Here is a 24193-nt window from a genome sequence, read left to right on the forward strand (position 1 = left end):
AATGAAGTAAAATGGGCTTGTAATGAAGCCGAAAAAAATTTACACAACAGCACATCTCATAAAAAAAACTAGATCTAATGACCCAGATTTGGTCTCTAGTTCGGTGTAAAATTGGTTCGACATTGATCACAACTCTCAAACAACATAACAGAGATATAATAAAATGCAACCTTTAAATATTGTCATCTATTGCTTTTTTCTAACGATCAAGATTATAGTTAGAAGTTTGTACAATATTAAAAGTTCGCATTTTATCAATACTCTAGCTAGAAAATATCATAACTAAATAACTAAATACTGTAACAAAAGTAAACTTGTATACCTTTTTATTACACTAGCTCAAAACAACAATGATTCTTTTGTGTTGTTGAAAATACTCGAGTTGCAAAAATTATTAGCCGAGTAGACATCAACATGTCGCGAGCGTGAAGGATCACTCGGGCGAGAGCAAATGAGGGTGGAGGATGGAGGAAGGTGTGCGAGCCAGCGGAAGAGAGACTACAAAATTTTGTGCACTTATTGAGATTTTTTAAGCTAATCAGCTCCTACTGATATTATTTTGAGTAAGTGTGAGGTTTTTAATTCGAAGCAAATCTTTACCTAAATGATTTTAATTGGAAACGCTTATATAAAATCTCAGTGCATCGCACATGTAATACAAGTTGAAAATGGAAAGTTAAATACTATTGTGACACAAAAATTAAATTTGAATTGTTTTATGACAGGGTAATTTGGAATTTAGTGGTGAACGTGACAAACGCACTTCTCCCCGCCCTTATAATTTTATCAGTCAAATTCTCTCCTAAACCCTACCGATAATCAACTCTCTCTTCAGCTCCTCTCCCCTTCCCGATGAAGAACCGATTGCGATAATCAGCTATATACATACATACATCTCTGTGCCATTGGGCGCTGTAGAGAAAGCAGCCGGAAAAGATGAGTACTGTCGACAAAATGTTGATAAAGGGCATCCGGAGCTTCGACCCCGAAAACAAAAACGTCATCACCTTCTTCAGGCCCCTCACTCTCATTGTCGGCCCCAACGGTGCCGGAAAAACTGTACAAACTCACGCCCCATACCTCTTGTGCACTTTGCATTGGGATTTGTACCTTTCATCACCTCCACATTTTTAAGTTGTACATTAATCCCCTTTTCGTATTCATAATTAGGGCAATTTAGCAGTCTGTGAGATTAATTTGATCATGCATATTCGACTCTAGAACTAATTAGCTGCTTATTTCTGCTGATTTTGAACTTCTGATTATCATCTTATTCCCCATTTACAATTTCGTGGTTATTGCAAAATCTGGTAACTGTGTAGACTGAAGTGTCAATCTTATCCGTTTTGCTTTAGAATGCACAATTCACTGCATTCTATTCAGTCCTTATATTTTAAATTGTTAGTATTGTTACCCATATAAGATCTTTTTCACATGGTGTCTTCAAAGAATGTTACTCTGGAATCTGTTATTCTGTAAATACTGAAACAAACTTGTTTTTCATGTAGACTATAATCGAGTGCCTGAAAGTTGCCTGTACAGGTGAACTACCTCCAAATGCCCGGTCAGGCCACAGCTTCGTTCATGACCCAAAGGTTCTCTAACGCCTCTATACATGTTCACCTATTTAGATAATGGAATAAATATTCTTGGAACTATACTTTTAGGTGGCGGGGGAGACAGAGACGAAGGGCCAGATAAAGCTAAGGTTTAAGACGGCAGCAAGGAAGGATGTGGTCTGCATAAGGTCATTTCAGCTCACCCAGAAAGCCACCAAGATGGAGTACAAGGCAATTGAGTCTGTGCTTCAGACGATAAATCCTCAGACTGGAGAGGTAAAATCACTTGGTTTATAAAATTTATAGAAATTTCATAGGCATTGCCTTCCCTATGGTAATATTTTACTTTTCAGTGCCTATATCAGTTTCATGCATAACTAATTCAACTTGTTTAGATATGACACATGGATCGTAGGGGATATGTGTCAACAGCACTATATCAGTAGCTTTGGATGTTATTTTTGAGTAGAGTCTTAGTCTAGGACTCCAGGGCAGAGAGAGTTTTCTTTAACTATTGGAGCTTAACTTGCTGGCTCTCACTCTGTTGATGTGTTCCTTTCACGTGCATGCCCGGCTTACATAACTGTGACCCCTATCTTCTGGAGATCTTATTGTGTGAATTTTAATTTGAGGGGACCATGAAGACAATACTGCATGTCCTTTGACAAGAAAGGCCTGTAGTAGAGTTCGGTGTCTTGACTATTCAATGTAACTTGCAAGAATGGGTTTCTTCCATGAGAATTTTAAGGGATCTGCAGCATCATAGTTTATTCACTGATTAAAATAATTGCGCATCTTTGATTACTCATTTAACTGTCATAGTTCATTTATGAAAAAAATAATTTGTGCATCTTTGATTACTCATTTAACCACATAGGCTAGTTAAGTTTGAAGAATGTGGTTGACAACTTGACATATGGTATTAATGGATTATCACTCTGCTGTCATTTCATTTCTATAATCCATTCCTCCCTCTGCCAAAATGTATTTTGCTTAAAATTCACTTTTATACTTGTAAGGGTATTATATCAGCAAAAACTATCCAAATCAACTGCAAAAAAAGGAAAAAAAAAAAAAAAAAATACAGAAAACTGCTACTGCTGATTCTTATCTGGAGTTTGTGTTGCTGGAGGTCGCATCATCGGTGGGTTGGGTGGGTGCATGGGTGGGGATTGGGGAAGCAGCCGCCTGGTGCTGGTATGAACGAGGGGGAGAGAAACTAAATCCTGTTTTACTTGGGTTGGGATTGGTCAAAGGGATTTGACCCATTTTAAATTATTATTCTTTTAATACTAAAAACCTGCCATAACCACATGACCACCATAACCACTATGGCCATGGAGGCCATAAAATGCCACAACAGAAAAGGAAGATGCCATGGGGTAGTGGTGCCGGAATTCTCAAAAACTTGCATCACCATTGCCACCACCAGCTGCCATAACCGCCATTTGACAACAAAAATAAAAGAAAGTCACCACCTACTTTTGCTTTTAATAGATTCAGACCAATTGTCATGAGTACAATTCTTTCACCATCAGCAGTCGGCAAACAGGAGGTCAAGAGAATTTTACCTACTTAAGAATTGAGATATTGATACAAGACTGCCTACCTCATTACCATACAATAATACAAGAACTAATTATAATTTTAGACTAAATGATCTTACTGCCTATCACAATTCACAAGGCATTGCTTGTCCAACCCATAACATGCAAGATTGAATTCGTGCATGTAACATTTCTGGATGTAAATGTACTAATGCAACTTGCTTTGCATGTTGCTGAAGTGAAGTGTTCCTCCTTGCACAACACTATCTGTGCATGTGCCGATTCTGTGTGCATACCTGGAGCAGTGAGTCTCTCATGTTCTGGTTATCTTTGTGAGTTTAAAGATTTGCTTCTGTATCATGGGGTATTATTTCCAATGCCGAACTGCTCTTGGCATTAGGTAGTCCACCACTTGCATATGAATGCAAAAAGGGTGTAAAGATTGTTATGGTTGTCTAGTGTTTCCCTCTTCGCCTTTCCTTTCCTTATTTAGGGCTGTCTCGGAACAATCATGTGAAGAACTAATCTCTATGCCTAAAAGTGTTGCAGAAAAACATATTGTTACCTTATATATATGGCAAGCATTTACACCTGCAAAAATAACAAGAAGCATACTTGTAGGTTTGTCTTTAATGAGTTTCTAATGGTGAGCAATGGAATTTATATTTTTAATTTTCATAATGAGTATATACCATATCTTGTCTTGTTGATTTATATTTGACATGTTACAATTTGATTACATGATTAACTATAACCAAAGTGCTCCTGAACATGCACTTTTTTTCTTTATCATGTTTAGTTTGATGAGTGATGAGGATTGTTTATCACAAAATCTTTGCTAGCTAACAATATGGAAAATATCATTCTCATAAATATAAATGTTTCCGAATGACAGAAAGTTTGCCTAAGCTACCGATGTGCTGATATGGACAGAGAGATTCCAGCTCTTATGGGTGTGTCCAAGGCTGTTCTTGAGAATGTTATATTTGTACACCAGGATGAGGCAAACTGGCCATTGCAAGATCCATCAACACTGAAGAAGAAGTTTGATGACATATTTTCAGCAACTCGGTACGTCTTCTTACAGATGAACTATGAAGTGAAGCACTTCATAAATATAGGTGATTCTGCTGGTACTCTGATGCATAACTACTAATAAGGATATCGTGGGCACAAATGAAAAGAAGAGAAACTATTCAAATAATGCTAAATTGCTAATATAAATTGAAGGTGTCTTGAAAAACTAGTTATTTTCCCCTTCATTGATCCTAATTTTGAAAAAAGTACTAAGATTGACTAATAATATGTTGAACTTAGTATTTCATCTATGAAAAATTATTTGAACACAAATTGAAATGATGAATATTTTGAAATGCCGTAGCTTTATTTATGATCCTAGGTGTAAAGCATTTTACACATTGGTGGCATGGTTACATATGGTAGAAAAGCCAATATATGGTTAAAATTTCTTTACTAGTGTTCATTTAATATGTTTTGCAAATATACGAGACCAATTTTGGACTTTAAACGTGGTTGATCGTTAATTTTTGACGGAACCATTGAATATTAACCAAACAATTGTGTAGGACCAAAAAGTTTTTTTGAGTATGTGTACGGAATCATTTTTTTGACTTTAGTCTAAATTTTAAAAGGCGTGGGTGGAACTAAACATTTGTACAATAATTTAAACGTGCAAATAAACCCTTCCATGGTACGGAGTCAAATTTATTTTCTAGTCAATAGTTCTATTAAGAAGCTTGTTATCCTTGTTCCAGTCATCCCTCTGATTACAGAATTGGCTGAAGCAAAATTTTGTAGCGTATTGGTTTTGTAGAATAATACATGTGAAGAAGTATAGAGACATACTAGAGAAAAGTAGTAGGTCATAAGTCATTATAATCACTTTACAAAGCTCCTATACACTCCCTCTGTCCCAATTTAAGTCGCATTTTTCCATAAAAGTCTGTCCCAGTTTAAGAGTCACATTGAGAATCTTTCAAATTTGGACATAAAATTTTACCCCATTATTCATCAAAATTACACCCAAATGCCATTATCTACATAAAAATAAACCAAAAAAAAAATGAAAAACAAAAAAATCAAACCATCTCACTTTCCACCAACTCACTTCATTTATTACACACTCCACCATCTCACTTCATTTATTACACACTCCACCAATTTCTTAAAACCCGTGCCATAACTAATTCTCCTCCTAAGCTGGGACAGAGGGAGTATATATTACTCCCTCCATTCCTTCATAGCTAAGGCACTTCTTTCGGGGATGGTGTTTAAAAATAAATTTTAGTGTGTTAAGTGGGTAGATAATAAAGTAGATAAAATAAGAGAAAGTAAAGTAGAAAAGTGAATTAAGTATATAAAATAAAGTAAGAGAGAATGAATTAGGAAAGAAAAAGTGAGTTAATTATTACCATATATGGAAATGAGTCAACTATGAAGGAACTTCTCGAAATGGAAAACGACTAAGCTATGAGGGAGTACAAATTTACAAGACACTAAGCCTGAATATGATACATAACTGATGTGGGATCTTATTCTACATCACTCCCCCTCAAGCTGGAGCATATATATCGATCATGCCTAGCCTAGCTTGATACAAAGTTCTAAGAAATGGTTTCCCCTAACAGTTTAGTGAAGACTTCAACAACAGTAGGCAGTTATTATCAGTAGCAGCACCAGCAACAGTAGCAATATTAGTAGCAGTAGTAATGGGGGGCCGCAGAAGTAGTAGAAGTGGCAACAGCAGTAACACTAGCTGGAAACATTCAATATGATAATGGTCTCTAAATTAGGTTTAGAGTCAAAATTTGACATTATTGACGATTTGAAGAAACCAAAAACCTAATCAGAAGTTGTAGTAGAAACCAAGCAAAGTCGGCAGAGGCATTGGTAGCCGCGGCAACATAAGAAGACTGGTGGCAGAGGCAGGCAGTACTGACAAAGTCATCAAAGTCGGCAGAGCAGTTGGGGCAAGGTCCCAAAACTGGATTTAGAATCTCTATTCGACATTATAGAAGGAATTCAGAGTAGTGTCAGAAACTGTGCAACAGCTGCAGAACAGCATAATTAGGCAAATCGTAGATTGTTGGGGGATGGAGCGTTGGTATGATGCATTTCTTAAAATAAGCCTTTTTCAGTATGAAGGTTGGTGGCATTTCCAAACCAGTAGGATGGTATGAGGTTGAAGTTCTTGATAATAAATATGGTTTATAAGAATTGGGGTGCATGGCATGCTACTAGAGCCACTTTCATAAGTTAATGGAAGTTCATTTCTAGAGTCTACTCGTATTTATTTGAATCAACTCGAGGTCCCAGACTGGGGTGTTATCTTGTAAATATATCTTTTTGTGTTTCTTCCATTTGGATCATTATATTCCCTCCCCATTTTCCAAACTTATTTAAAATAATCTTGTATGTAAACAACTTCAATTTTTTTTCTTGGTTTTATTTTTAGCTAAGCTAGCAATACGTGATATTTAGTTGATCTTAGAATGTCCTAATGTCTAGGGGTGTAAATGAACTAAACTACTCGTTTGCTATTAATGTTTTGAGGGCACAACAAAAATTTTAGAGCATTTACTAAAACTTGTTAGCTAAAACAACGAAGATTGAGCTTAACAATAATTGGGTTGTTAAATTGTCAGCAAGCTACCGAGTGATATATCTTGAAAATATAAAATTATTAACTAGATACAACTCATTTCTATACTGCATTTACTACTTAGTAATTATAATTGTATTTAGTCTCTTACTAACTCTATTTGTTATTTGAAAATAATGAATATATTATGTTGTTGTGAATCAAACAAATTTCCTAAAAATAATCAGTATATCTGGAAAGCTCACTTGGGCTTGGTTAAGCTCGTGAATATTGACGCATGCAATGTTAAAGTACGCGGTAAATTAAGCTTGACCCTCAGCGTGATAGTAAACGAATCAAGCTTGAGCTTGGAAATATTCGGCTCGGTTTGATAACACCCCTAAGAGAAGACCATAAGACCGGTCTATCATATGTAGGCTTGTACTCAAGGATGCTGAGTGCACGTTTTTTAATGCCCTTATCTTGCAATGTGTGGAATAGGTCTTCTACATGTCTTGTCACAATCTATCACTGATTTGTTCTGTGTGAAAATAGTCTGTACTCTTTGTAATCCTATTGTTAAAGAGGCATAAAAGAATTTTTGGAAAGTTGGAGGCATCCCTTGATGAGTTTGTGAAGATGTTTAAATTAGCAAAGAAAATAGGGTGTGAAACCACAAGGATTTCGAAGCAGTTTTAATATTTTCTAATTTTCTTTTACTATCATTATGCAGAAGTAGTTCTTTAGGTAGTTATTTATGTTCCTTGTCACTTTTTAACCCTCTATTTTTGTATGATTAATAATATGATTTTCCAGTTCCATAAAAGAAATGTTACTGTAGATATTAAGGTCTTCAGACTGATACCTACATGATGAGACATCAGTTTTGGGAAAGAGGAATGCTTGAGAAGCATCCGTGTACAATACCCTCACCGCATGTTTGAGAATCATTACATGTGACTTGGACATTTGCATAATCAGTTTCTGATTTTAAATAAAACAAATGCTTAATTGTCATTCATTCTAATATCCAATACCCTCACGATATGTTTTCTTGACTTGTACTCCTTTGCAAGACCTCTTTGTTGCCCCCTCTGTATTGCAGGTATAGGTTTCATATTTATCTACCATTGGCCATTTTTGGTTATATATTCCTGCAGTTTTTACTAAAAGCATTTGATCCATTTTCATTATCTTTTAAGGTACACGAAGGCATTGGAGGTTATCAAAAAGCTTCACAAGGACCAAGCACAGGAAATAAAGACATATAAGCTGAAATTGGATCATTTACAAACACTGAAAGATGCTGCTTTTAAGGTTCTTATCTTTTTTTGGTTATTGGTTGCTATATTGAATATTGTAATCTTGACTTCATTATGTAAGATGCTACAACTTTATATCTTATTCCAGCTGAAAATCGCAGCGGCATCATTTACTTGTTTTCTTTCTTCCGCCTAGTTAGAATCCATTACATGCTTGACTATAACTCTGAAGGAAATAGGCTTGATCTCATCAAGAAAATACTTGATGATGCATGCTCAAAAGACAAATCATCATTGTTGTTCCAGAGATGGGCTTAAATAGTCAATCTTCACTTTTTACTAATAAAAATGAACTTGAAGATTAATTAGTCTGTAACTGAAATTCAACTGGGGAATAAGTTCTCTTTGTAGAAAAGAGATGCATACAGTTATTCTTTTACATGGTTCTGCACACACATTAGTATTACCCAACTTTTTCCAATGTATCTATTGGATAGAATGCCTGATAGTAAAATCCAATCGTTTAATCTCTATGCAGAATGTCCGTTCTATAATCTTCATTGATTCTTTATTAGACGTTTAAGAATGACACAGTCTCTGAAAGCCTTGACTTCTAGCTGTTTCCTTCTCTTTTTATTCATGCACAATTAAACCTATGTTTATGTGCATTTATATAAGAGGATGTGAGTTGTATGAAAATCTGCTAACCTGCTTTCAGACTATTTTCTTGTTCTTTCTGTAAATTATTACTAACATGCTGTCTTTTGCATTCATTATGGTTTGCATGGTCTAGTGTTTTTTTTTTGCTTAGGAGGATTTCTATTCATTCCGTGGAACAAAAAGAAATCAGCAAGCTCATTCTCTTAATCGCCTAAAACACATTTATCTTCTTAGTTACTTGAAACAAATGGCCTTTTTTTCATCAACCATGTTGCATTGACAATAATTGCATATTAACATATTTCTATGTGTAAAATGGAAAATTAATTCCCAAATGAGCATATTTTAATAAATTTCAAGACCACTGTGAACCATCCGAGTAAGCAGACTTTGTGGGATTTGTAGCTGGTCCTGTAATACATTATTAGGGAAGTAGACTTCTTTGGTAGCGGCATTTTTGGACAAGAACTTGAATACTTTAACTGTGTGACTGCTTGGTTGGGGTTGATTGTGAATTAATCTAAATAGGCATTTTATAATTTGCCTTTAATTGCTTTAAAGGAAACTCAGACACTGGATACATTTAGACACACAACTACATGTAAGAAATTTGAACTCAGTATTAAAATTTCATGGTTTATTCACATACCATAATTCAATAGCATGGGAATTGGGAACTGATGCAAGCCCTCAATTAAGGTACACTAGACATGTTATTGTTGTGCCAAAAGAGAAAAGGTTGGTGACTTTTGGCACATATATAGAATAATAGTCCATCTGTAGGGATGCTATGTTTCTGACTTCTATAAAATGTATTTTGGCTCTTAGAAATGATATAAAGGGAAAAGGGTCCATCCTAGGCCAATGTTTCTGTAGATGAATCCTAAAAGTATACTGTTTGATCGCAAAGTATTGTATTATTGATTCCATAATTTAACTGCCCAGAGCTATTGTTTTGGGTGCATTAAGTTAAGATGGGTGATTGAGCTCTTAAGCTGGAGTTGCCACTTGCGATTCATGAAATGAAAGCTCTATCAATAACCTTTGTTCATACTCTTAATCTTCTTGAATTTTATTTCCTGATGAAGCTAATTAGCTGGTGTTGTCTTAGCCAGCTACGGGAGAGCATTGCACAATATGAAGCGAAGACAGCAACATTAAATTCTCAAATCGAGGAGCTTGACCCCAAAATACAGAATATCGACAGAGAGATTAATAAAACTGAATTGCTGTTGAAGGACCTGCGTGAGTTACAAGGTCAGATAGCTACAAAGTCAGGGGAAAGAAAATCCAAGTTTGAGGATGTACACAAGCGTTATAGTGACCTTGATGAGGAAAATGAAGGTCTGTGATATGATTGCGTGATCTTGTTTGTTTATTTTTCTGCTTCCTCTTTTCAGTGGAATCTTTGTTGGTGTTTTTGTTTTTTCATCTTCATATCTATTTTCCCTTAGACACTGATGAAGAACTAAATGAATGGAAATCCAAATTCGACGAAAGGATTGCAGTGTTGGAAACCAAAGTTAATAAGTTATTGAGGGAAAAGATGGATAATAAGGAGACAAGTCGACATCTTGAGGATGACATTGCAAAAAATATCAAGGAGATTGCCAAGCTTCAAGCACTCATAGAAGTAGTATTTTTGTATCTCTTTCTGCAATGTGATATACATTGCGCATCATTAAATTTTCACTATGTGAGAATCTACTCTCTCTATTTTGTCGTCAGGCTCAATTGTCCCAGAAGGATAAAAGAGACTCCGCCGTTCGAAGCCTTATCAGGAAGCACAATTTAGGCTCACTACCAAGTGGCCCATTAAGTGATGATGTTTGTTCCAGCCTTACTGATCGAATCCAGTCAATGTTGAAGGACCTACACAAAGACTTACAGGATAAGAAGGTCTTTCTTTTGCTCATTCTGCTTGGTTTTTATGCACTGTATGCTTGCCTGTTACACACAATTTCACCTGGTAGTATCATGTGAGTATAGTGATGATGAAAATGCAACAGCTTGGCTGTAGCCTAAGCAGGCAACATTTAGTTCATTTCCCTATAAATGAATTAGATTACAGTATTTCAAATGGATACAAATGGTTTATTCACCATCAGTTCTCATTCAATTTTTTTGATATGGTATTGAGTGCCATCTTAGGGTTAAACTTTTGAATAATCGAAGTATAGAATGACATAATTTTTTCTTAGAATTAAATTACCTGGATCTAGGAGCCAACTAATAGATGAATTTGCAATATCTTTTATTTGCTTTGGTTCTGTCTGAATGATCATTCATCTAAGAGGTCTAAATGGTTAAGCTGATAAACATAAGAGAGCTATTTTTGCATTTAAGAACCCCATCAAAAAGCTCCCTCTATCATTCAAATATACCCCTCCCGTCCATATTAAGAAAAAATATTTAATGTATTTGGGAAAGTAAATTTGACACAGTTGTCATACTTTACACTTATTTACTATGTTAAAGATTTATAAGTACCTTAGCAGTGTTACTTGTGTCTAGTTAGTGATATCATATTTAGTTCCGGAAGGTGATTATTATTGAAGGTTCTCTTTTTGTTTCTAATTTCATCATTGATGATAACGGGGCAATTCTATGATTGTAATTCTTATCAGAAATCAAACAAATTAGCGCTTGATGCACTGTTTGATAAGTACATGCATGCAAATGATCGTTGGAAACGAATTGAGGCTCAAAAGGAGGCTAAAGTAGAAAGGAAGGTTCGTCTTTGATTTTGTTTTCTGTCCTTTGCCTTTATTATTTTATTCTATGTAATGCTATATGTTTCTGTCACAGAATAATATTTTGAATAGTATTCAAGAAAAGGAGAATGTGCGTGATTCATTTGAGGGTCGGATTGCTGCTGTTGATATGTCTGTGATTGACGAGAGAGAAAGAAACATGGTAATTTTACTACTTAAATATTCACAAATGTGCTTTGCTTTCATCTTTTGGTGCAAAACTAATATTGCTTCTCACATGCAGCAAATTGAGGTAGAAAGGAAAAGTAATCAACTGGCTGCAAAAGATTTTGCTGAGCGTTTTAAAAAAATGAAACTTGAAAGGTTCAAGTTGGAGCAGGAAATTGAAGCCCTTGACCACCAAAGGAATACCATGGAATCTGATTCCCATGACAGAGTTGTACTATCTGTTAAGAAAGCAGATTTGGAAAACGTTAGAAAGAAACATAGAAGGACGTGAGTGTTCTCTTAATGTTTTCGCTCAATTCAGTCCAGCTTTTTTTACTTTTAGCTTATTGATCTTCCGTATACTATGGCTATCTAGAATGAATGAGTGCAAAGACAGAGTCACAGGGGTGCTGAAGGGAAGGATTCCACCTGACAAGGATTTGAAAAATGAGATTGTGGAGGTCCAGAGGTTGTTATTCTTTTCATTTCTCTTTTCCTGGTTAGGAGGACTACTTAGGCTTGCTTTTGGATGCTCTCAGACATTAGATTTCCAATTAGGATGAATAGTTATGCATGAGAAATATATTATATACAATTAGTCCATGAAGATCAACTTTCATATGCTGTGTTGATTGCAACCGAAACAGCAACACACATTTAATTGATTCAAAAAGATTCTTGCACAATAACATGATCCCCACTTAACTCCAACCGCAGTTCTGAACAACTTTATTGATTAAACATCGGGGTTGATATTGATTTCCAGAAATGTTTGACTTGCTGTAATTCACTCTTTGAATTGCTTATACAATTATTATGTCTAATATCAATCTATATCTGCTTGATGTCATTCTCTTGTACAGTTCTCTTCAAAAAGAGTATGACGACTTAGAGAAAAAGGCTGATGAAGCTAGAAATGAGGTGGCTATGCTGAAGTTGAAAATACAAGAAGTCAACAGTAACTTGTCAAATTTCCACCATGATATGGAATGTAAGCTTTCTAGAAAAGCGTAAAATTAACTTTAAAGGGTCTTTTTCTCATCAAGCTGTTTCGTTTTATTCCAGAAGCTTTCAATTGCACAAAATTTATCAAAACATCAGTTTGTGTTTGAAAACTTCCATTCCTAGGTAGAACTTGATGATAGTTATCAACTGTGTCGATGCGGATCATATGCACAAAATGAACCCTGAATTTGCAGCCAGAACCTCTGTTTGGAAAAGTTATGATAACATAAACCAAACTACCTGGATGAATGTTATATTTCTAAAGTGTTGTTTTTGCTACACTATGATGATATTTTTAATGTCATGCTGAAATCATAAAAGTTGGTTTTGTATGAATTTACTCCTTTCTCAAATCTCATGTATAAGCAGCCAGCTATTGGCTTAAGCCTTTGTTTTTTAAGCTACCGTGTTATTCTTTTCTTGGAGTTCCTTTGAAGTGGAAATGTCTGTCCATTCCCAGGCCTTATTCTCTGCAAGAAAGTCATGTGTGTTACTTGATAATAACTGATTTATTGATTTCCTAAACCTGATGCAGCAAGACGGAGATTTGTTGAATCCAAACTTCAGTCCTTGGATCCGCAGGCTGGTGGTATCGATTCATATCTTAAAATGTTAGAGACTGCCAAGGAAAGGAGAGAGGACCTGAGCAGGTTTGCGCTTATAATTTGTTTTCTTCATTTACCAGACGGTTGCATGTATCAATGGTGGTATTGGTGTATACGGTAACTTTGCTATGTTATATACTGGCAGAGACTACAATATTGCTGATGGCATGGGGAGAATGTTTGATCCATTCGAAAAGATTGCTAGTGCTCATCACTACTGCCCTTGCTGTGAGAGACCTTTTTCATCCAATGAAGAAGATGCATTTATTAAAAAGGTGCCTAAATTTATAACCATTTGATGTTTCCAACCTATCTTAGTTAAAAGAGATGTCTATAACTCTTTGTTCTTCATTACAGCAAAGAGTGAAAGCACTGGATATTTCCGAACGGCGGAAATTATTGGAAGTACAGTCATCAAATGCTGATTTTCAGTTTCAGCAGTTAGACAAACTCCGGGTGGTCTATGATGAATATGTCAAAACTGGCAAGGAGTTAATTCCGCTTGCTGAAAAGAACCTGCATGACTTAAATGAGGATCTTGATCTAAAACATCAGGCTCTTGATGATGTAATCATCGACTGCAGTATATTTTAGCTTTAACAGGACTTTTTTTGCTATTTCATGCTTTTCTTCTAATTTTATGTAGATCTTGGAAAATTATTTGCTCTTTAGCTTCTGTAAATATGGGCTAGATGGTCATTGGATAAGTTACATGTGTTACACTCTATACTTGTGCGCAGTGATGCATCCTGCCTATTGTATCGTGTCTTACCAGAAACTGAAATTTTCCTTTGGATAAAGCATTGGTAAACTGAAAACCTTTGCATTAGTATTTCTTTGGAAGTTGATAATTTTATGGTTAACCTACTTCAATGAGATTTCAGAGTGGATAGCACGTTTACACTCGATGACTCTTCAAACAAAAGGAACTGTAAAAAGATAATTAAAACTTTCTGTTACTCAGATGTCCCTCTTTTCTTTCCTAGTTAAGCCTATCTACCTCATTCAGTTTAGAGCTGATGTACTAGAGTAAGTGAAAAGATCATGTACAAAGTTTTGTTCATGTTCTTTCTGTACCGTAAACTTGTTGTATGGGCAATCTTTTTGTGCCTACCTAATTCTTCTGTTGTAGTTGCATTTTCAGCTCTATGATCACCCATCTCTTACCTTATAAGGCATTCTCATGAGTTGCTTATTTATTTTGTTCTCTTCTCCAAAAATTGATACTGTCTTCTGCATTAGCATAACAAACTTTCTGCCCTACAGGTGCTGGGTGTACTGGCTCAAATAAAGGCTGAAAAGGATTCTGTAGATGCATTGATACAACCTGTAGGAACTGTTGACAGGCTGTTCCAGGAAATGCAAGCTTTACAGAAACAGGTAAATGAATTGGAAAGCAAACTTGATATTCAAGCTCAAGGTCAAGATGCCAAATCCCTAGAAGAGATCATATCAGAGCTGAAAAGTTTGGAGAAAGAAAGGTCGGTAATACCTTTATCTTATTTCTATAGAGTTATCTATTTTTTGCATATTAATCAATGAGCTTGCAATTGTTGTATGAATTTGATTAAATCAAGTCCTAACATCCTGTAGAAGTAGAGGTTTCCTGCATTATGTGCTGATTGTGCTCTTCTGTTGATCATCAGGAATACCTTGATTGATGATACAGAGAAGTTAAGAACTGAGCAGATGAACATGGAAAAAGAAATATCATCATTACAATCACGTTGGAGCATTGTAAGGGAAGAGAAGATTAATGTTGCTAACATATTATCAAACATTAAAAGAGTAGAGGATGAGTTAGATCGTCTGCTTGAAGATAAAAGTCAAGTTGATCTTGATTTGAAGGTAACAAGTTTTTCTTAAATGAACTGGCATATAAATATTAGGCTGATTAAAATCTCTTCCATAAGTTCAAATTTGTCGAAACTCAGAAGGTTTAAAATATCTCATAGTAGATTTAGATACTATGGAAAATAAGGTTCAGTTTCCAAATATTGCTCTGAAAAATAAAGGCTGTTGCACATGTAGTTAAAATCAATTACTCCCTCCATCCCCTAAAAATAGAAACTTTTGAAATAGCATGGGTTTTAATGCAGAATTGGTTAAGTAAGACAGAGATAGAAAGAAAAGTGTGTTAGTAGAAAATGGGTCCCACCGCATTAGAGAGAAAGAACTTTCCTCTATTAGAAAGTTTCTATTTTTAGGGGACGGACCAAAAAGGAAAGAGTTTCTTTTAGGGGACGGAGGGAGTATTTTATTATAAATTCTGTATTTCTGTAAAGGATCTGGTTGTTGGTTTAATGTTTAGGGGGCATATTCATTATTCAGTAAATTGTCCCATGCGGGTAAATTTGTATTGTACGTTCAACTACATGCTTTAATTAGTAAGCACCATTTATTTTACTGCTGCGGGTAGGAGCTCTAACTGCGTCAAAGCATCACAGAAACCAGGCTTTGTAACCTGAAATAGCACATATCAGAAGCCAGACAGAGCTATATATATGTTGGTAACTGGTACCCACTGAGCTAGTGGGTCATGTTCCTAATAATATGCTCAATTGTTTGGTTGCATATGTGTACCACACACATGCATGTATGGTGCAGCCGAATCTTTCAGAGTTCTCTGATTTCTTGTTATGAAGCTATTGATTCTGAAGATTCATATATTTCTTCTTCTGAATAATTAAGGTGGCTCCTTTTTACATCTGGCACTTCAGAGTATTAGAGTTGGACAACAAATGACTATATGTGTGAAATAGTGTGATAGCTCATAGCTCAAGCACTGGAACTCAGATTTTGAGATAGCAGTTGTTGTATAATACTCCCTCCGTCCACGATTAAGAGTCCCATTTCTAAATGGCGCGGGTTTTAAGAAATGTTAAGTAAAGTGAGTGGAAGAAAGTTAGTGGAATAGGGGTCCCACTTGTATATATTAGTTTTAAATGATATGTGAGTGAAATGAGTTAGTGGAATGTGGGGTCTCTTTACCATTTATGGTAATTATGAACCGGGACTCTTATTCGTGGACGGACCAAAATGGATGGGACTCTTATTTGTGGACGGAGGGAGTATACAGAATCTGCATGATTATTAACAACTCATGTGGTTAGATAAGATTTATTTGTAATCATTAGCAACATCCTTTTGATTTTCAAGTTTGGATGCAACTAAACATGTATTCTCTCTTAAACATGTTATTAGACTTATAGCTATCTTTCTTTCATTATACTTCTTGCGTCTCTCTCTCTCTCTCTCTCTCTCTTTTGTATTTAACGTTTTAGGCCCTTAGTCATTAGTTGATGCAAAATTTGAACTTTTGTTTGTGCTTGAAATATAAAAGGTTCCACTTGCAATGCTGGAACTAGCCATAATTTGGCCAATCACATGAACTAATTTATAACACAATCAAAGTTAGAGCAGTCACAGTCTTAGTTTAACATGCGAGCGTCTAACTCACCTCTCTCCGATCTCAATGTCCACTAGGTCATCACCATCACAGCCGCCTTTAACTTCCAGTTGTACCATCACCACCGCCACAAATTTCAAGTTTTTCTTGCCCAAAGCTTCTATGCGTCAACACTGTTACTGATAGAGTCAAGTGTACTAGTTGTAGTACATAGATTTAGTTTAGTTGCTCTTTCTTTCTTCTAGTTAGCTTTGAAGTTGCTTGAATTTATTAGTATTGACACTATGGGCTTACATTAATATAAGAGGTTCCTTCCAGAATGATTTTTTTTAACAGAAAGAACGGTGCATCACTGCTTGGGAGAGAAATATTGATCTTTCTGTGTACTTTTAGCAATTGAGTACTGACTCTTTTTGGTTTCCTTTAGGCTTTAATAATTTGGTCTGACCAGCTGGTTCATATCATGGTCAAATCTTGGAAAAATTTTCAGATCGAGATGAACAGTTGTGTTGAGATATTTAAGAAGGGAACTCGGGAGATTAAGCTGAATTTGAATAGTGGCGCTCTGTGGGCTAGAATAGTGAAGATTGATCTTATTTATAATACAATGGAAGATGGACAAACCATGGCAGATGCTGTCTATGTGCTAGATTAAGGGCTGGTTGTGAACGAGGATCAGGGAGTAATTGAATTACTGAGTTCAAATTGGCGGCTGATAGTTCCGCAAACTTGGGAGTGTTGGCAGCACCAAACCTGCTCACTGGTATCTGTGGAGTCTCAAGCCAGCAGCGGGAGAGAACATGGGGCTGGCAGGCGCTTCACTGGAACAGGCGTAGTGTGTGTGGGTGCGGCTGTTGGTAGACCAATGTGTTTTTATTGTGAGAACACTAACACGACACTTGCATTGAAAGTGCTGCAATCGTTTTGGAAACTAACTCCACCGGAAAATAATAGTAAAATTTTGGCCCCTCCAGGATTAGAAATTTAGAACTCAAAAAGTCTGCACCCACTATAGATTTTCATCGTCGACTAGCCGAAAATAGCTCTTAGTTGTTAGTCTAAGAAATTTTTTAATTTGAACCCTTCCCTATATTTACCGATATAGGAAAGGGTTTGGCTACAGTCCCTTTTAAAATGGGAACTACAAACCATGAGTTCTCTGTGTATCATTTATGGATTCACTGTGAAAATGTATGATTTCAAAAATTGGATTTTGCACCTCCTATGAAAATACTTCATAATTTTTATTGGGTTTTATTTTAGCCAATAATGCCTGTAAGACATGAATCTGAGGAAAGATGGGAGATTTTTCATAAGGTTCTTCTTAATTACCTAATAGTAGTACATTATTCAGAGAGGAGTGTGCCACTGAAATTAGCAAAAGCCGTTCTAAGTGAGTTGGAGAATAAGGTGGATATACCAGCAGTGATGATGTCATGACGGGGATGGAGGTTAAATTGAAAAGTAGTGTAGCGAACACTTAGATCTGGGTAATAAGGTAGGCTTGGTTATGAATATGTATAATATACATACTTGGCACAATTTTCAATTTTGACCAGGTATTACAAACTGTCCATAATTTTACTCAATTGGCTAGTAACTGTTATTTTTTGGCTAGTAGGAAATCTTCTATGATTTTATCTGACCTAGATTTGATGGGAGACTGAACCAAGTTTGGCTAAATTAAAATATACAATGGTACTTGATTTGCATTCTTTTGTCTGGCCTAACTTTGCTGGAAACTGATCGCATTTTCCTTTGCATTCTTTTGTCTGGCCTAACTTTGCTGGAGACTGATCGCATTTTCCTTTTTCCATTCATTGTCTCATACTTTGGCTCATGAATTTCAGCATTTGGAAGAAGATCTTGCTCCCTTGGCAAGGGAGAAAGAAAAACTACGTGATGAACACAAGAAGTTGGAGGCCGAGCTTAATCGTGAATATGACTTACAGGCTAAGAACCATACAGAAACCCAACTGGAAGTTAATTCACTGCTTGAAATGGTTTCTACAATCAAAAAGTATGTTTTCTTAGCATAAGATTTGGTATTGGTATTACTATGACATTGAAATATCTTGTTGTTTTTAAGGAATGAGAGCTTGAATAAAGGTGAGGAATTGAAAGCACTACAAGCAAAGCAAACATTAGCAAGATCCAATATTACAAAATGTCAAACCAGAATGAATGAGATTGAGGAGGAACTTGAAAAGAGCAAAGACTTGATTCGTAGTCAGGCAGAATTAAGACGCAATATACAGCAGAATTTAGATTACAGAGAAGCAAAAGCCCAGCTGGATGAGCTAACTCGAGAGATTGAATCACTTGAAGACAGTGTATTGAAGATCGGTGGTGTTTCAAAGTTTGAATCTCTGCTTCTAAAGAATTCACAAGAACGAGATAGTCTTCTGAAAGAGGTTTGGTTTCCACATTCTTGTGTAGAAGATTACTCTGTGAGTTTTTTGTTCCAACTGCTAAGTGCTAACCAAGATTTGTGGAAACAATCCAAGTATGGTTGGTGTATACACAGAGGGCTAATGTGTCGATATAAAAGTATAACATGATTAGCGGTTCATTCTCGTTCTGTTAGAGAACTTTCACTTGTTTTTTTGGTTGTGCAATGTTATTTTCCTAAATGCGTTGAGCTTTTAATAATCAACGTTTGCTTGTATAGGCTTGTCTGAATTAGTAAACTTGCTGTTCTGCTCTTTCTTTGGTCTGAGTTATGGTGACCGTTTTCATTTGTTAAGTTGGAAATTTGGTTGCAGTTAAATAGTCATCGCGGAACCTTATCTGTATACAAGAGTAACATTGATCAGAGTAAAGCTGATCTCAAGCAGGCACAATACAAAGACATTGATAAACGCTATTTTGATCAACTAATTCAACTGAAGGTGATTCATAACTCTAAGTTGCATCTATTTCCCTGTTTACCTGATCTCTCATGAAGAATGTTCTTGATGGTAATAATTGTCAATTTTTCCTTGTCAGACAACTGAGATGGCAAATAAGGATCTGGACAGATACTATAAAGCCCTTGACAAGTGAGCTCTTTAAATCCTGTGATTTCCATTGACACGCATCAGCTTAAGAAAATTGTAACTAAGTGCATATATGAAATTCATAATTTTTTTAAATACAAAGAATTACTCACTTGCATCACATTAGTGTCTGTGTCATCATCGTATTACTACTATTGACCAAAATAATGGGATTACGTTTAACATAAAAAGATGTCAGTTACGCGCTTTTTGCTAGTATATCTTATTTCAATATAAGTTTAAAGGTTTATATCCTGAGCTACTTTAATTTTTTGTATTTTCATACTCAGAGCTCGGAAATGAACTGTAATGTAACAAGAAAAGAGTCATTAATATGTGGATATTGATCGGTTTCTAACGGGTGAATGAATAATGAAGTGTACTGGACCAATTTGTTACAGTTATTCAGGCATTATAGTGGAATTAATCCAGTCGTGTTATTTGAAGTATGTGGAAGCTCTTAATTGTCTTGGGTACCACATCATATTGAGTTGACACCTCTTCCACCTGCTGCACTTCCTTTGTTTCTGAGCCACAAATGTTTCTGTTTATTCATATTGAGAGGAAGAAGTTGTTAGTTGCAGATATACATTGTTTCTTGGTTCAAATTTGGCTGGTTTACTGGTGTGGCAAATTAATTATCCCCACTGGGTGAACAATATCCTTGCTATATACCATTTGGCTTTTGCACTGCAAGGCTGTTTTAAATAATCAAGCTGAACTGCCTGAACTAGGAGGAGTGCCTTCACTGTTACACTGTGTGTATGCTTTAGTACCACTATACAAGCATGTGGGAAACAAATACGAATTAGATGATAGTAGGTCGAGCTTTCAAGCTGTCTTATCCTACTTTGTTGAGGTCCAGCAGAACATGCTTAATATGCAACAATCAATCTTTGTTTTTGTTTTAACACTTAAATACTTAAATATGTATTAATTATACACTCCCTCTGACCCATTAATAGGTGATGAATATTATATTGATATTATAATAGTCAACTACTATCTGCGGTACACTTCTCCCCAATATGAGATAGATTGCAGCTAACACCTGCTGATGTACCTCATAGTTGGGCTGTACCTTCCTTAGGTGACAAGGGGCTGCCTTGCTGCTCCCCCCTATCTCTATCTCTAAAGGGGCTTATGTACTCCACTCGTTACCATTAAACGACGAAGCCAGGAGCGGTAATAGTACTCCCTCCGTCCCATTACATGTGTGACACATTTCTTTTGGGCACAGGTTTTTAGGTAGGGGTGTTTAGTGGTTAAATAAAGAGAGAATAAAGTAGGAGTGAGAATAAAGTAGAGTGAAAAAGTAGGAGAGAGGATAAAGTAAGAGAGATATAGAGTGTTGCTTTTTTGCCGTAAAAGGAAATGTTTTACTTATAGTGGGACTGCCTAAAAAGGAATACACCTCACTTAAGTGAGGCGTTTCATTTGGCACAAGAATTAAGAAAAAGGTGTTTGATAAGTTAAATGGGAAGATAATAAAGTAGGAGAGAGGAGAGAATAAAGGAATGAAGTAAGAGAGAATAAGAGTTGATTTTTACCAAAAGAGAAATGAGTCATTTAACTCATGACGTCCTGACAAGGAAGACAAATCAATTAACTAGGGACAGAGGAAGTGTTAACTATTTAGAAAGGTTGAATTTACGCGAGACGTTGGACAAATAGACTCTTAGAATTGAATGTAGTAGCACAGCACCTTTGTCTGTTTGTCTAGTCCTAAACAGTTGGTGTTTGCTACAGGGTAACTTTTCCAGTGTGTCATCAATCAACTCATCATTGTTTTCATTTTATACCGTTTCATGTTATTCCTGCGCTCTCATGTTATACCGTTTCATTTAACAATGATAATGACTATAATTTCTTGGATTCTTACATTTTAGAGCTCTCATGCGCTTCCACTCAATGAAAATGGAAGAGATAAATAAGATTATTCGGGAATTATGGCAGCAGACTTACAGAGGCCAGGATATTGATTATATTAGCATTCATTCAGATTCTGAGGGTGCTGGTACTCGGTCTTACAGCTACAGGGTAAATTTCTTGTTTTCTTTTTTCATCTTAAATAAGTTAAACAGGACCTTTCACTTTGAAAACATGTCAATGAAGCTGGTGGGATTTGTTTTTCAAATTAGATTACAATGAAGAGGCCAAATGATTTTTATTTTTGATATTGTCAATTGAATTAAACTATTGTTCTATTTGGTATTAATGCATGCTTTTGTGAAAGTTCCATCTTTGCAAAAATGTTTAAGGTTCCCAAACATTGAGGGGTGATCATTGTGTCCTAGTGATTTTTTTTGAGGGGGAGGGGGGAGGGGGGATTGGTAGCAGTTTAAGCCCTACAATGTAAAATACTGTGTAATTAGGGATCACCATGTGACTTTCATGGACCCCAGCTTTTTGGCTAAAAAAAAGCCAAACTGAGCCAAGGTAGTCTTTGAATTGCAGCTCTAGATTTTGGAACTTGTTGATATGTCAAATTCATAACTTAATTTAGCTGTAACACCCAATATTGACTCAAATGTGAGAAAATGAAAATTCTTGTGGTACTTGATTATTTAGGAGCGAGTTGAATTTTTTCTGTTGCCTAATCACATTGGGATGGAACAGTTAAGAGTTAGGGAATCACATTGCTACATCTAATGGGTCACATAGAATCACAACGATAATCAAATATATTGTAAGATGTCGAATGGAAACTTAGTTGAAGTAGCCGAACGATAAGAACAATTTAGGAGAGAATGTTAGTTTTATTTTTTACAATTTTCCTACAAAAATATATTTTCACTGTATAAATTGTTGACTGATTGAGTTTTGTGCTAACATCTAGTTGCTATCACTTAAGATATCCAAGTAGGTGTTTCTGGTTGCGTGTTTAATACTTGTGAATAGGTGTCTCAGTTTTATGCTATATGGTATGTTGGCAGTGGTGGCCAACCTTAAATATTTCATATGTTCATGGACTTGAGATGGAAGTAGCTGAGGCTTTTCTCAACTCTTCTAAATGTACCTATACAAACTATTGCTCTTGTCAAATTGCAGGTGTTAATGCAAACTGGTGATGCGCAACTAGAAATGAGAGGAAGATGTAGTGCCGGTCAAAAGGTAAATGGTAATTGGCATGACTAGAACAAACCTCGAGTTATTTCATCTCACTCACGCCTTCTGGGTCAATGTATTCTGTCCTCTTCAGGTACTTGCTTCGCTTATCATAAGATTGGCATTAGCGGAAACTTTTTGCCTTAATTGCGGAATACTTGCACTGGATGAACCAACCACAAACTTGGACGGTCCCAACTCTGAGAGTCTCGCTGCAGCTTTACTAAGGTAAGTGCGACTTGCATTGTACCGGGATCATCAGCAAAATCATTTCTCATTTACATCATTGTTTTCCTGTAATCTAATCAGAATAATGGAGGATAGAAGAGGCCAAGAGAATTTTCAGCTTATCGTCATTACTCACGATGAGCGGTTTGCTCAACTTATCGGCCAAAGGCAGCACGCTGAAAAGTACTATCGCATCTCTAAGGATGACTAGTAAGCCTATCTCTCGCCTTTTCTTGCTTACTTTCAACCTTCTTTGCTTTGTAAATTTTGAGCGCATATTAATTAATGTTCCATGTTTTCTTCCATTGCAGCCAACACAGTATAATTGAGTCCCAAGAAATATTTGATTAACTGAGTTGAGAGTAAATTTGTTCTTGTACTGTAATTTGCATTGTATATAGCCTTGTAGGAAACCTTCCTCATAGTGACGTGTTTTTTAAGTGTTATGATGCTGCGTTTTTTATTTAACTGTTTGAAACAAGACCAAATAGTGTGTTGTGCTTCGTACTCTCAATTGAATTATCTTATCTTAGTACTCCCTCCGTCCCATAAAAGATGTCACACTTGTGGACGGGACGGGATTTTAGGAGATTTTGCTTTGTTTGTTATATTCATGAGAGAGAACTTTTTCTAAAATGGGAAACGTTACATCTTTTGTGGGACAAACTAAAAAGGAAAGTGTGAAATCTTTTGTGGGACGGAGGGAGTACTAATTATGGCATAAAAAATCATTGGCAATTTCTTGGATGTAGATGTAATTTAATTGGAATTGTATCAGAAACTAAGAACAAATAAAAAAATAAACAGAAGTGTTTACTTTATCCCAGATAAATATACTGAGGCTATATTTGGTTGTCAAGATTTTGCCGGACAATTTAATCTTATTCTTTAAATTTTAAATTATTGTATTTGTTTTAGTTTTTAATTAAATTAAAAAAGTAATCATAATCCCATGAACAAAGAAAGTTAGTACAACATTAGTTAGTACAACATTCTAGGATTTTAAATCAAACTTTTATTAAGTATTCTTTTTTCTAGTTTTAGGATTCTAACATACAACATGCAGTTTCTTAAAGGTCTTGTTCTTATCCATTGGGCGAATAAATTACTTCTACCTCAATAAAGTTATTTTATATTCCTCAGTCCCATCAAATACAAATATATTTCGACATTATTTCATGTAATATTGTATTGTTAGTCAACAAAAATAATAAAAGAAAGAAAAAACAAAAATAGTTTTATTTTTAATT

The 24193-nt window shown here is 35.7% G+C and overlaps 1 protein-coding gene across 2 annotated transcripts; it reads left to right on the top strand.

Moving 5' to 3' along the window:
• Positions 1–756: 756 nt before the first annotated feature.
• On the top strand, positions 757–23431 carry RAD50 (DNA repair-recombination protein (RAD50)). Of its 2 annotated transcripts, XM_048110154.2 has the most exons (27): positions 757–1059; positions 1509–1595; positions 1668–1835; positions 4002–4177; positions 7910–8024; positions 9745–9973; positions 10084–10262; positions 10358–10528; positions 11257–11361; positions 11438–11545; positions 11627–11838; positions 11927–12019; positions 12414–12541; positions 13091–13205; positions 13306–13435; positions 13518–13727; positions 14427–14641; positions 14807–15008; positions 18420–18589; positions 18659–18983; positions 19335–19460; positions 19558–19610; positions 21497–21647; positions 22659–22721; positions 22810–22943; positions 23025–23153; positions 23255–23431. In XM_048110154.2, the coding sequence occupies exons 1-27, from the start codon at positions 937–939 to the stop codon at positions 23292–23294; spliced, it is 3957 nt and encodes a 1318-aa protein (XP_047966111.1). In that variant the 5' UTR covers positions 757–936; the 3' UTR covers positions 23295–23431. The 2 variants fall into 2 exon arrangements, with proteins under 2 accessions (XP_047966111.1, XP_047966112.1); XM_048110155.2 differs by lacking the exons at positions 757–1059; positions 1509–1595; positions 1668–1835 and having other exon boundaries at positions 4040–4177; positions 9741–9973.
• Positions 23432–24193: the final 762 nt, after the last annotated feature.

Source organism: Salvia hispanica, chromosome 3 (genome assembly GCF_029641045.1).
Source record: "Salvia hispanica isolate PSC_SH4W2 chromosome 3, Shi_PSC_v1, whole genome shotgun sequence".
In the NCBI taxonomy this organism is placed as follows: Eukaryota; Viridiplantae; Streptophyta; class Magnoliopsida; order Lamiales; family Lamiaceae; genus Salvia; species Salvia hispanica.

Excerpts from the sequence above, each read along its gene's own strand:
- RAD50 (XM_048110154.2), top strand. The coding sequence starts at position 937 with ATGAGTACTGTCGACAAAATGTTGATAAAGGGCATCCGGAGCTTCGAC. Across the intron at positions 12,542-13,090 it reads TTTCCACCATGATATGGAAT|CAAGACGGAGATTTGTTGAA; the intron begins GTAAGCTTTCTA and ends AACCTGATGCAG. Across the intron at positions 21,648-22,658 it reads CTCGGTCTTACAGCTACAGG|GTGTTAATGCAAACTGGTGA; the intron begins GTAAATTTCTTG and ends GTCAAATTGCAG.